The sequence below is a fragment of the Rhinolophus ferrumequinum genome, chromosome 3 (assembly GCF_004115265.2).
Source record: "Rhinolophus ferrumequinum isolate MPI-CBG mRhiFer1 chromosome 3, mRhiFer1_v1.p, whole genome shotgun sequence".
NCBI classification, from domain to species: Eukaryota; Metazoa; Chordata; class Mammalia; order Chiroptera; family Rhinolophidae; genus Rhinolophus; species Rhinolophus ferrumequinum.
The window spans coordinates 97,445,879-97,459,430 of record NC_046286.1 but is presented as its reverse complement, the minus strand read 5'-3'; the positions used below and the strand labels follow the sequence as shown (position 1 = coordinate 97,459,430).

At 43.1% G+C, this 13,552-nt stretch overlaps 1 protein-coding gene across 7 annotated transcripts in view; it reads right to left on the bottom strand.

The window, feature by feature from the left end:
* The window catches only part of TIAM2 (TIAM Rac1 associated GEF 2), a 250,965-nt gene that overhangs the window by 29,617 nt on the left and 207,796 nt on the right, over window positions 1–13,552 (bottom strand). The window contains exon 1 of one of the 7 annotated variants that reach the window (XM_033096104.1): window positions 10,474–10,600. The exons of 4 other annotated variants lie outside the window; for them this stretch is intronic. Coding sequence is in view for 1 of the 3 variants with exons in the window: in XM_033096082.1 (XP_032951973.1) it covers window positions 4,237–4,344 (108 nt within the window). In the remaining 2 variants the exon portion in view is untranslated. Of the gene's footprint in view, window positions 1–4,236; window positions 4,460–10,275; window positions 10,377–10,473; window positions 10,601–13,552 lie in introns of those variants that run through there. 2 more of the 7 variants (XM_033096113.1, XM_033096082.1) reach the window with 2 other exon arrangements.

Below are 13,552 nucleotides of genomic sequence, written 5' to 3'. Positions count from 1 at the left end.
AAAAGAAAATGCATCAATAACACCAATTGTAATCAAATTCTTAACAGACTATAGCTTGGGCAAATGTTTGTTAGCCACCAATTTTCTAAGCCCAGACTGTCCCCTGCTGAGATGGCTCCTTTTCTAGGGTTCTCTATGAAGTATATTTTCTTTCTAGTGGTGACTAAAGTGGGCTCCTGGTTTCTTTATCTAGAAAAATAAAATGTAGGGAAACACCTGGTTACAGCTGCAGACCAAGCACTCAGCTCTGAGAGCACTTCCAAGATGCTCAGAAAGCTATAATCCAGTGGCACCTACTCCAGTTCCCTGGTGATATTCCAGGGGCGTCTTAGATCAGTTTCCAGATTGTTGTAGAGTTTCATCCCCTGCTGGCTCTCTCTAGTTGGCTTGGTCTACCTTCTTTTGGAAACTAATCCTTGGTTCTCCCTACCCTCACAGATTCCTCTTATTGCTGGGGGTGTGGGGGGTCACAGGGGGTTTCACAGTGACGCAGACCCAACAAATTGTTATCTGCCCTTCAATGCTCTTAATTAATGTAACCCTAGCATTTTCTAAGGAGTTTTTTTAATTACTGGGAGATCATCACTGACATATTGTTGCCATACAAATATTTTATCTTAGGAGATATTTTTGTAGGAATCCACAAGATAGATGCTATTAGAACATCTATCGCTGGAATTATTTTTTAATACTACTTTTACTGTTGTTGAAAGGTGCCACTTTGTTCTTGCAAAAGAGCTAGAAAAGCAGCAAATAACACAAAAACAAGCAAGGGTATGGAAAGTTCATTTACAAAGACACTTCTACCCCTTTGGGGATGGGATATTTTTTATTATTTGGGGTCTATATAAAAATAATTCTATAACGAGGGAGCTCCAATTTGAAACCCAACATTAAAAAGGTACATTCAAATTAGAAAAGTGAGTGGTTATAAACTGCTAGAGAAATATTCTCTAGGAATTACTGACAAAATTACAGACTCGATACAACTAGACCTCTCTGCGATATGCAGACATTAGCCATGGTGGGAACACTCAGCTAAAGCTGCACAGAAGAAAGCCACCCAACCAGCCCGGGGAAGAGACGAGCGTTTCTATTCAGATCTAAGCGGTATTCTCCAACATTGCTGTACTTAAATGCACCCCAAAACACGGTTTTAAATGGTCGTTTTTTTAAAGACTAGTGTCTACTTTTTGTACTACACGCTTTTAATTTTAAGGTCATTATATACTGACAGATTTTAAAACAAATTTTCTGTTAAAAAATAAGTTGGAGGTAGAAACATTTACGTAGGAGCACAACCTACATATAATACAAAAACTACACTTCACATTTCCAGACTAATTACTATTCAGATGCAAATATCAGATATTAACACTTGGAGCCCCTGGACTCAGGAATTTTTCTGCCAGAGATTTCAAATTATTTGACACTAGCAACTACGAAATTTCATTACATAGCTCAATGAAATCGATTCTTGAAAGGAGAGAACAAAACAAAATAAAAAACACATTTGTGTAGCTTAGCCAAGAGTGTAAATAAAGCTAAAGAACCAAAAAGTTGTGTCCAGATTTCAAACATCAAACCTGTCATTTAAGAAATAGAGCTGTTCTGCCTCTAAGTCCATTTCAAGGGTAAACACACACATATTTCATATCGCTGGTATTTAAACACATAGTTGGTTTTTTCACCTTTCTTCTACGATCAGGGCCACCTTCTCCTTACTAGGCAGTCTGGGCAGTGACAAGAAGTGGCTTTAGGATCTGACAGAGCTGGGCCTACCCCTGACTGGCCTGTTAGTTAACTTCTTCCATCTCAGTTTTCTCATGATGAAAGGGGCCAATAATATCTATTCAATAGCGTTGTTGTGGGGAAACTGAGTTTAAAGGGGATAATGGATATGAAATCCACAGTGAGCGCTAAGGGCTGTGTCAGCATCCCTGCTCAGAGCCCTCGGCAGTTTACAAAGCCATTTCATGTATGTGGCTCTTCTTTCATTTCACCTCCTTGAAACTGCTGTGGAAATATAACCCCATTCTTTTTCACGGATAAGATCTAAGGATTCAGAGATGAGGTGATTTTCCTAAAGCCCCCTCACTCCCCAGCGAGTGGGAGGCTCCAGCTTTCTGGACCAGGTGCCTCTCCCCTTCCACCTGCCCCAGCAAAGGTGAATTAAGACACAAACACCTTTCTTTTCCTACTTCACAGAGCAGGGGATGAAATCCTCCTAATGAATCCTCTTACATCTCTTCTACCGAGTTTCCCCGAAAATAAGACCAGGTCTTATATTAATTTTTGCTCCAAAAGACGCATTAGGGCTTATGTTCAGGGGATGTCATGCTCAAAAATCATGCTAGGGCTTATTTTCCGGTTAGGTCTTATTTCCGGGGAAACACAGTATATCCCACTCTCCAAATGCAACCTGCAAATTTGCCACTTGGTATAGTCCTGGCCATGGGGACAATCAGAGTCAATTCAAGGTGACAGCAACACTCAGACACCGAGGAAGGAGACACAAAACAGCCTGTGCTTGCCTCTGCCTGTAACATTCTCCAGAAGAAACCAAGCCCAGGTCGCCCTACCTGGGACAGGTAGATGGGAGTGTGCACTCTGATTGGGCAGGCTACAGAAAGCCGGTTCCCTGCCCAAGTTGGACGCAGACAGATTCTGAATTCTTAAGGAACTTTTCTGAGCGTTTAAACTTCACCATCCACAATCTCTCGCTGCCACTTAGAAGCAGAGCCATCATGGATGCAGGGCAAGCTGACATGGCTGCCTGGCCTGACTGGCACTGTATGACCCCCGCCGTAGCTCCACGAAGAAGACTCTTCTCCTCATTCCCCGCTGGAGGTCAGTCCCTTTGTGACATCTTTAACAATCACACTGACTTCTACTGATTGCCATCCCACTAGGTGTCATGGATGCCCCACAGCCACTTATGAAGAATGGCATGGGGGTAGGGACAGACGGTCCAGCATTGTCTGAAGCCCACCATATCCCCTTCATGTTTAAAAAGGACTGGATTTTCGGTTTTAAAATTCATCTGAAAAATATTGCTTGGAACCAGGTTTTCAAACAACTATAGCTTTGGGTAGAAAAATCATACAAATGTGACAGACACATCAAATGATCTGTTAATTTCCTGACAACCTTAATTAGGCATGGGTACTGCAAAGCACCGTTTACCTGGAGTGAGCACAGATACAGCCCACATGCATCTTTACGTGCAGTTTTAGTTAAATTGTTTTACTAGATTTAAGCAATGTGATAATCAGTTTGATACATTATTCCGGATTATTTCTTATTGACAGGGTCTCAAAATAATTATCTCATACAGAATAATGTCTGCCTTACACATATTTATCTGAGACTTCACCACCAACCAATCTCTAAAATCTAACACTGACTAAATAATAGAAATGAAGCAATCAAAATTAAACTAGGATGATTATTTTCAATAAATGGTTAGGCAATTTTGATCATACTTCTAGAATTCGCAAATCAATAAATACAAAGTAACCAAAGCTGTGTTTCCTTGGTAAGGAGAAGAACTGATGAGCTAGGACCGTGGCACAGACCGGCAGCCGTACAAGCAAAACCAAACGACATCAGAGACAACGTGACCGTGACAGAATGTAACTTAAAAACTTCTTTTTCAAAGCATCAGACCTAGAAAATTGTTCTTAAATCTCACCTGATAATCAGTCCTCCCGTCTCGGAAACTCATCTATAAAACCATCGTATTTAAGACCTTGCTGGGCAACTAAGAGGACAGCAGCGCATGTCCTGGAGCCACCAGACTGATGTGGCCGGGCCAGTCTGCTCATCTGATTGTCCTTTACCTTGTGACTGAATGAACCATGAAGGGAATGGATTCTGGAGATTCCAATGCCAGCTCAAAGCAGCTGGAGGTGTAGGAAAACGACTCCTGATATTACGCAACACTCACGGTTTCTGAGCAGTTAGCACTGAAACCGGGCCTGTGCAAGTACGGAAATTTCTAAGCAATTGCACATCTAAGAGCTTCCTCATCTCACATCTGTTTTCTGCAAACACAGGAGAATCCACGTGCCAGCCAAGAGTTAGAGGGTGTAAGGAAGGTGAGCTCTATGGAGGAGTAGGCTTGTGTGGGAAGCTGAACAAACAAAATAAGGCAGAAGGAGGAGGTGACAACAAAAAGAATGAAAAGGAGAAAAGACAGACTGGAGGGTGGGGAGGGCACCTTCAAACACATACCTTCAATTTTGTCCTGTCTCCCACATTACTGACAAATACATTTTTTGTTGCCCTGTTCTTCGTGGTATTATCAAGAACAGCAGGAGACTGATTTACAAAACCAATCATCCAGTCTTATTCTCTCAGCAGTTAGAAGCTGCAGTTTGAGATGGTGAGCACGCCATAACCTTGCTAGGCCGAGTTCCTCCACGACGTCTCTCCTCTCTCAGCTGCCTAGCTCCAGACACAGAGTGGCACATACACCAACTCAGAGCTGAGCCTAGAGAGGAAATTGCAAAGTGACGCAGAACAATTTCTCAGAACTCATTTCTTTAAAAAATGAAAGCGGCCACGCTGTGGGGAATGGGACCCTACCGAAGAGTGAGAATCTGCTATGAGTGATTAAAGGCATAGAAAAGGCACTGAGCTTCAAATACATCCTCAGGTATCCAGCACTAAGTTTTCGTTTGACGACAGTTGCTAAGTACACAAAATATTTCAAGAAAGCGCCAGCATGACTATTTCAGACCTCTTAACAATGGGTAGCACTGGCAATGCCTTTATGAAGGAGATTTTAAGGAACAAATTAGCAGGACACTCCGCCAACCCCACTCTTGATAAATAGGAAAGGTAGATAAGATGCATGGTGTCCAAATGGCGGCCAGCCAAAATTAGATTGTAATTGTAGCTGTCATTTCTTCAAAAGAAAAGGAAAGCAGTGAGCAGTCGCAAAGACTTAGCTCACTTGCTAAGTGACAGTTGCCAAGGTGAAGTTTGACTCTTGGTACCCTCAGAAGAGAAACACATATCACCCCCTGAATTGAGCACATAAACCATCCAGTCCAGGCCAGTAGACAGCTGTTTATTTTACCAAAGCGAGTTCCATAACGTTTTGGTTTGAGATCAAATTTTAAATTCAGGTCCTCTGAATCAGTTTTTTCACTAATTCCAGAAAGTAAAACTTTTTAAAATGCTAAAACACCAGCACATTTTGTTGCATTTGGTATTCAACAATCTAGGATGCCTAACCATCCCCATCAATATTGTATTTTGGGGTCTCAACATAATAATTTATTGGCCATTTAGGGACAGGTTGTTATTTATTTAACACTTCTCAGTATCTATTAGCACATTAAAAAAAATAAAGCACTAATAGCCAATCCCACCCAAACAGTTAGACTTGATAAAAACCAAGTTCAAAATGCTACTTGACTAAACAAAACACGGTGCTTTTCACACTGCAGGCACCACTTGATAATTGATTCTATAATGTGAATAATATTACGTCAAGATGGAAGCCAGACTATTCCTATGTTTACTCAAAGGCAGAATCATGAAACTCCATTTCCTAGAGTCCTAAGGGTGGAAAGCATGGCTAAGCGTCATGAGATTGGTGAACTCCTGGAATTGTAGGCCACTTTTATGGGTGTGTGGGAGCAATTTTCTGAGGGTCCACCGCTTTCATCAGAGTCTCAACCGGTCAGCTCTAAATAATTTCCTAAATAAGGAAAGAGAGTAAAAGACCACAGCAGATATGCGAATAAAGTATCTAACTATCTTCACCTTCAGAAACCTTGGAAGTTCTAACTTCAGTAACTGTCTGAAGGACAGTGAATGACCCTTGCTAATTCTACTTGGGTTCTGCTAAAACTTAGCTTTCTTCTAAATAAGCCTCTGAACTCATGAGGAAAAAAAGACTATGCCAAGCAAAAGACTGTGCTAGATCAGGTACTTGGGCAGAAAGCCTGGGAGAGGTGTTCCAACAGCACAGACAGAGCCAGGATGGGCCTCCAAGATGGCAGACCCACCCCTGAGCTACACAGATACAGATGTTTGATGACTTGTCCAAGCACAAAAGGATTGCAGTATAAGACTTGGGGCAAAGTCCCGTGTTCTTCCTCTGAGACGACCCTATGTGCTGGAGGCTTCCCCTGAGAATATGCAGAGCCTGCAAATGGGGTTTACTGACATTAGGGCTGATTTTGAGAGACTCAGAATCCCTGCTCTCTTCTCCCCCAAGAAATAAAATTACACTGAGGTCTCCATAACTCTCTATCTCCAATCCAGGAAGCCTAAGAAGAAAATAAAGGTGGACAAATAGAAGGCTGAAAGCCACAGTGGGTGAGAATGGAAGATGGAGGAATGGCACCACTTCTCCCCCGTGGCCATATCCAAAAGCATCTGGTCCACTCTTCAGCCAGCACGGAACACGGGGAACTTACTCTCCAACCCCATCTTTGACTGTTAGGCAGGCATGCTGGAAGGACAGGGGAGATTTCAAGGAGCAAGGCTAGAGATCCCTTCCCCCACCCAAGTTGCATGTGGCTGGCTGGCTGGCTTTGAACTTAGCTCTTTGTTTGCCTGAAAAAGGACAAACACTTCCCTCTTGAAGTCTCATCTCAGACAGGATGGGAGCAAAGCCACAGTCCCTGCTGTTTCAAAGGAGAGGATAAGTAAGGAAAGGCCTGCATCAGAAATAAACACGGGAAATACGTAATGAGGTTGGAAGTCAAGACCACACATCCATAAGCATCTCTGCCGGGTCAAGGTGAAACTTTTGGGCAGTCTCAGCTCTGGGGAGTCTCCAAGGCACTTCGCTGAGAGCCATCATCCTGGCAGTGTGAGGAAGGGGGTGTAACCATCCCAGCAGTACTCGGGCTGCTTCCCCAGAAGGTTAACTCCAGAGCCCACTTCTACCTGCCAAGAAACCCGGATCCCACAGCCCAGCCCATGTGGTAATTCATCCTGCAGCTCTCACCGGCTCCTCTTTGTGACTTCCTCCTTTTTTCTTCTTCATTTTGTGATTCTGAAGATGACTCTCAATAACAACTTTTCCCCCTCAAATACATACATACATACATACATACATACATACATACATACATACATACGATGAAAAGGGAAAGTCTGGAGAAGACTGAGAAAGCAAAGGCCAGAGGAAGGCAGGAAGGAATCAAGAAAGAGGCTAGAAGGGAACCAGCTCTGTGAACAGGGAAGCCAGTTGTGCAGGAGGAAAAGGTAAGGGGAAGAAAGGGCTGAAAGGTCTCCTAATCCTTCCAGCTTCACTATGACTCCGGAGATACTTGTCCCTGCTTTACAGATCAGGAGACAGGAGAGGAGAGGGATGTGGCTGGCCCCAGGCTTCTCACAGCTAAGAGCGTGCAGCTTGCTTTCCAGACCAGATCTGTTGCTGCTGGCCTCTGCTGCCTAAACAGATGTGTATTCTGTACTAGTACAGAACACACAAGCCTTGTGCCACATCTGCGACACACTCACAGCCTCCTATAGTTCCCACACCCCAGCCAAGTCTCAGTCAAGCAGCATTCCCAGACTCTGAGCTTTAAAAGCCACCCTGGAAAAGGCACAGATAGCTGGGCACTCATCAGGCAACAGCCTGCTGCTGGCAGTTTCTGCGTGTCTGGGCCTCAGTCAGCCCACAACTCCACCAATGGCCACAGCCCCCCAGCCACTTTTCAGTTTGCTTCTTCTGCCCAGTGACACACTTGGCCTAACCTACAGCCCTGGGACACTGTCCTGCAGCCACGTGCACAGAGGGCAGCTGTGAGAGGAAGTGGGGAGAGGTCACCACCAGCGAGATGCCTTCCCTGCTTGCTCGTCAACTCCATGGTTCGTCATCCTTCCATAGGACAAGCTCTCTCCCTTCCCAAACTACTCAGTGTGCTCACCTCCGAGTTCCCAGTGCCACCCCTCACTTCCAGCTCACTGTTCCCACTCACGGTTGGGCCTCCCCACAGCCCGCACTGGGAATTGGTTTTCTCTCTCTCTGTCTCATTTGGCACTGTGGTGACATCTCTAACCTGCTGAATAGTGTGTGTATGTGATCCTTTACAAGGAAGATGGGGCTCTCGGGGCTCCCTGCTGCAGCCACGTCCCTTCCTGCAACACCCAGCAAAGAGATGGTATCTCCCAACACATCCGCCCTAAGGATCAAGGACAGACCATGAAGTGCAGAAACAAGAAACCAGAAGCTAAGAAAATGGAAAATTAAAAAAAAAAAAAAATCCAACTAACCACAAAGGGATCAAATGGCCTTTCAAACGCCAATGAAACTAAGCACAGTTGCTTCATCCACAGACTTGCCACCAAGTCCCTCCAAAGGGAAGTGTGGTGTTAGGAAAGAAGAACATGCATTTGAGAGCTGGTAGAAAACTCAGCTCAGCTTTGATTCAGCCTGTGTCCTTGGCACCTCTCTATGCCCTGACATGACGTCTTTCTTCCAAAAAGTGAAAAGTCTGCAAGACCTGGGAAAGTCTCTCAGGCTTCCCTAAGCATCTCAGTATTCACAGCCCACTCCTGCTAAAGATGAGCAGATCTAACATGTACTATTTTTGTTTAGTCATTGGAAGCAACCCTTTACACAAGGTCATCAATTCACAACACACCACAAGAAAAATAAGCTAAAAAGTGGGCAGGCTTTGTCTTCATACAGATGACAAGGAGCTAAGAAGACTCAATTTTCAAAGTCCTTGGGTTCCAATCTGTTTTCGTCTCATGGGACATCTTGGCATGGTCTGACCACTGACATAACCTCAAGAAGACAGGTAGGCAGCTGAGATGGTTAAGGCATGCACTAGGTGAATAGAAGGGAAAGCATTCAAAAACGTGTGTGTGTGTGTGTGTGTGTGTGTGTGTGTGTGAGAGAGAGAGAGAGAGAGAGAGAGAGAGAGAGAGAGAGAGAGAGAGAGATCAGGAAAGGGAAACTTTTATCCTAATAATCTCTCATATTTGTGTTTCTAGTTGTACCTGATCTGCTGAACAGCATGGCGTTGGTGGTATCATTATGTTACTTACAGATGAGGACACAGAGGCTTAGAAAGGTTGGGTACCTCGTCCCCAGGCCACATAGTGTGAAAGGCGGGTGGACCAGGATACAGATTCAAGTTGCCAACCATTTCCAACTATCAGGTCAAGTGTTCTTTCCATTATATCAATGCCTACCAAAAAACTACCTGGAATTAAGTCATCGTGACAGATGACTTTCTCACTACTGGAGAACGTTAGATCCCAAGTCATTTTTCAAAAACAATGGGTTTGCTTTGAGGGCACTCTCATGGTTCATTCATATAGGAATTCTGTCAGATAGCATGCACTGAGGAATAGGTATTAGTTTGGAAAAAAAGATGATGATTATATTAATCTATTGAACAGCAGCCACGTAGAAAGGCTTCTACTTATAATTAAATTATATCTTAGTTTGAGTTTTTAACAAAAACATCTCACCACCAAAGAGACCTTGACATAATGCAGGAGACTCAAAGAAAGGTAAGAAAGATGTTTACTTTGAGAATGCTGGAAAATAAATCATATAGCCCAATAAGTCTTTTTCTTTTCCTTTAGCTTCTCAGCTATGTGAGCTCTTAAAAAGCAATTCATGTGAAAAACTCAAAAGGTTAAGCTGAGTGGGTGAGAGGCATTAAATATTAAATGCAAGTTATGTTCATGCTTTGTACTAAAACCTAACCATTAGTGCATATCCCTTTATTCTACCTTGAAAGAATAAACAGGACAAAATATATCTTAAACATGGTTAAATTACAAAGAGCACAACACACAGTTGCTGTGCTATATATCTCCAGATTCTCAGTGTTCCCTGTTCTATCAACACAACGCCTACAAACTGTAAAAATAATCACGGCCAAAGCTACACTAGGTGATTACATAAAATTCTTCTAAAAAGCGGAAAAATATTAAATAGGTATCACTAAAGTAAAAACCCTGCTTACCTTGTAGGAAACAGTTTCACTTTTGTGATTTTTTTTTTTTTTTTTTACAGCATTAAGCCCAATACAAGTAGATGCTGTGCTCCAAGGAAATTTGCGAAGCATAAAATTATTTATGGTCTTCCAATTATTCCTCTCACTTTTCAAAGGTATTTTAGAGTCAACATTGGAAATTTCCCTAGGACTTTCTGATAGCTTCATGTTTCAAAATGACAAAATTGTTTCAGAGGTCAATTTAAAGACTTAAGCACCCGTGGAATGAGAAAGGAAAAGTTGACAATGCCACAGAATAACTAGTATCCAACAGAAATTCTCTTACCCTTAGCTGGAAAGAGTGCTGAGAGATCAATGTCAGGATCCCTTCTGGAAAGAAAGGCACATCTTCTCAGCTGCTTAACAGTCTTTAGGCATTTTAGAGTAAAATCAACGTTCAAGACAGAGAAAAGAAAACCATGCAAGCATGCCTACATGGGATCAGAGTCTGCATCCCTCAGAATCAAAGCCCTCGTTTACTTACACGCTGAACATCAAAAGGAAAAGTTCAAAGACACCTGCTCCCTCTGGGAGCAATGATTCCGTCTACAGTCGCTGTTGGGTAATGAGTAAGCCACACACGTTCTCGCTCGCTGTCATCCCCAGGCAATGAGAAAAATCCCAACCTGTTCTTCCAAAGCACATTCCCAAGGCGTCCTAGCGCCACCAAGCTCTTCCTCCCAGGCAGCACGGGGGTTGGGGAAGGCCCACCCCCTGCTTCTGGGTTTCTCCCCCATGCCGTGAGGCTGCCCGCTGTGGGACGGCAGCAGGCGAGGGCCCACTCGGAGGTGACAGAACCAGTAAGTGCCATATCTTCAGAGCCAGCTCAGGGAGTTGAAACCGGAATGCAAGCAGCATTTCTGTGGGGAAGCTTAACCATCTCAAGTTCCCCAGAACAAACCAGGAACTCTTTCAACCCCCTCACCTAAAGAGAAGTGGTTTATTCCTTTCCAACTCCAAACTGTTACAATAGTGCAAGCTAATTGTGAACAATACCAAAAAAAAAGAAAAAAAAATTCCCACAGACGGCAGGCTGACAGGGGCATAGAAAGAGCGATGACAGTAATAGTTACCCTTGAAGAAAAAGAAGGCGATCAATTATGAGCCATTTGCAGAAACTGTGGGGCTGTCAAAAGCCCTAGTTACAGCTGTGCTTTATCAAGCCAGGCTGCACTTGATTTTTCAAGGGAAATTATTCCTTATTCAAAAGTCTAGATTATTATTAGTAAAATATCCCAAACAGCCCAGGTTCAACCAGGGGCTAATCTGAAAAGAAGTTAACGGCCCTTGAGAAGGCTCGATGGGTCAGACTGAGAAGCGCTGGAAACAGAGGTAGGTCTTCTCTTTGCTGAGTGACCATCTGTGGGCATCATGGGACAGGGCGATCCCGAAAGACCCATGCCCTGTACACGCTGGGCACGCACCATAAAACACCCAAATCACCACTGGGAATACAGAAAAAGATTGCTCTTAGATATAACCTGATGTTTCTAGGAGGCCAAAAAATAAAAATACATAACAAATGGTTCTTAATTCCTAAATTCAAAATTTTCTTTTCACCAATATCCATCCCAATTATTACTGTGATGGTCACTGATTCTTTTTTCCTAAGGACCAAAACAGAGTAAGTGCTAGGCATTTCATTCGGATTTTTTTTTACGAACTGAAATCCATAAGTAGATTGGTATCTTCCAGTGTGAAAAGAGTGAGACGACTTTCGACTTGAGAGGAATCGGACAGCAAATGTTTATCATGCTCATCTTCTCTTTCAATATTTTTCCATGTTTGTTATTTATTTACTTTCTGCTTTATCCATTTTGACAATGAAAATTAAAACTCAGCCCCAATTTCAGTCATTTTGACGATGAAAATTAAAACTGAGCCCCCATTTTAAGCTTTTACTCCTTTTCTAAATCTGTAACTGATGCTCCAATGTTCATTTTGTATGTCTTTGTTTAGTTACAGTAGGCATTGTTAAATAATAGAGTTGGAAATGACCTAAACAGGGTAACTTTTCTCCTTTTTAATTTATTATATCTTAAAATAAAATTTGGGGAAAAATTTAACTTCCTTCTTAAGAACTTTAATGTATAACTTAAACCAATTATAATAGAGAGAAACTCATTATCCTTAATGGTGTTAAGTGATTTCCCCAAGCTGCCCACTGTGCAGTGCCCACTTACCTTAAATAGACAGCCTAGCTTCCTGAGTGTTTCAGAAGTATTTGCTTTTCATAAAAAAAGTAAGGCAAAGCAATCAAAACACATCTATTTGATGCTCTAGCATCTATTACTTCAAAAAAAAAAAAAAAGTAGATGCATACTAGCTACAATGTTGGATTCCCAAAAGTAAGTTACTCACCAGAGATAAAAAAGAGTAGTAAGACTAAAAATATTGATGATTTCAGTTTAGTAAAAGAAATTGCATCGTGGGGGCATAACCAGACCAGTGAAGGCAGTTGAATATTTGCTTTGTATGAGGAATCAGAAAAAAGAGAAGGGAAATTCTGGAGGAGGTGAACAGGGAGGAGTGCAGGGAGAAAAGGGAAAGGCTGATGAGAGGACAGGCCAAGCGCCAGTGTCCGCCAGAATGCCCTTGGAAGCTGGCAGGCTCTAAGCTGATGCACCCTTCTCACAGTGGCCGTCACCAGTCATCAAAGGCCACCCACATGGCCACACACCAAGGGACTGGCTCACGGTCGTGTTAGTCTAATCCCAGCTGAGATGTGGTCTTGCTATAAGTTTTATTTATATACATGACATAGCTTATATTTCCTCCATTATTATTTTGTATTTAAGACAAAAGCAAGAAATATAATAGTTATAATTTTAAAATCAGTTAAAACTGAACTATGCATTAAAATAGATGTCCATCAGACCATTCTGAAAGGATAGCTAAGAACAGTTAAAAATGTAAGAAAGGAGGGCCAGCCCGGTGGCTCAGGCGGTTGGAGCTCCATGCTCCTAACTCCGAAGGCTGCCGGTTCGATTCCCACATGGGCCAGTGGGCTCTCAACCACAAGATTGCCAGTTCAATTCCTCAAGTCCCACAAGGGATGGTGGGCAGCGCCCCCTGCAACTAAAATTGAACACAGCACCTTGAGCTGAGGTGCCCCTGAGCTCCCAGATGGCTTACTTGGTTGGAGTGCGTCCTCTCAACCACAAGGTTGCCAGTTTGACTCCCGCGGGGGATGATGGGCTGTGCCCCTTGCAACTGAAAAATGGTGGCTGGACCTGGAGCTGAGCTGCGCCCTCCACCACTAAGACTGAAAGGACAACACCTTGAAGCTGAACGGCGCCCTCCACGGCTAAGATTGAAGGGACAGCAGCTTGACTTGGAAAAAAGGCCTGGAAGTACACACTGTTCCCCAATAAAGGCCCATTTCCCTTCCCCAGTAAAAAAAAAAAAAAAAAAAAAAATGTAAGAAAGGAGTGGAACATAACAAATGTTGGTAAGGATGTGGAGGAACTAGAACTCTTGTACATGCCTGGTGGGAATGTAGAATGGTGCAGTGCTATGGAAAACAACGGGGCTGCTCCTCAAAAAGCTAAGCATAGAATTAC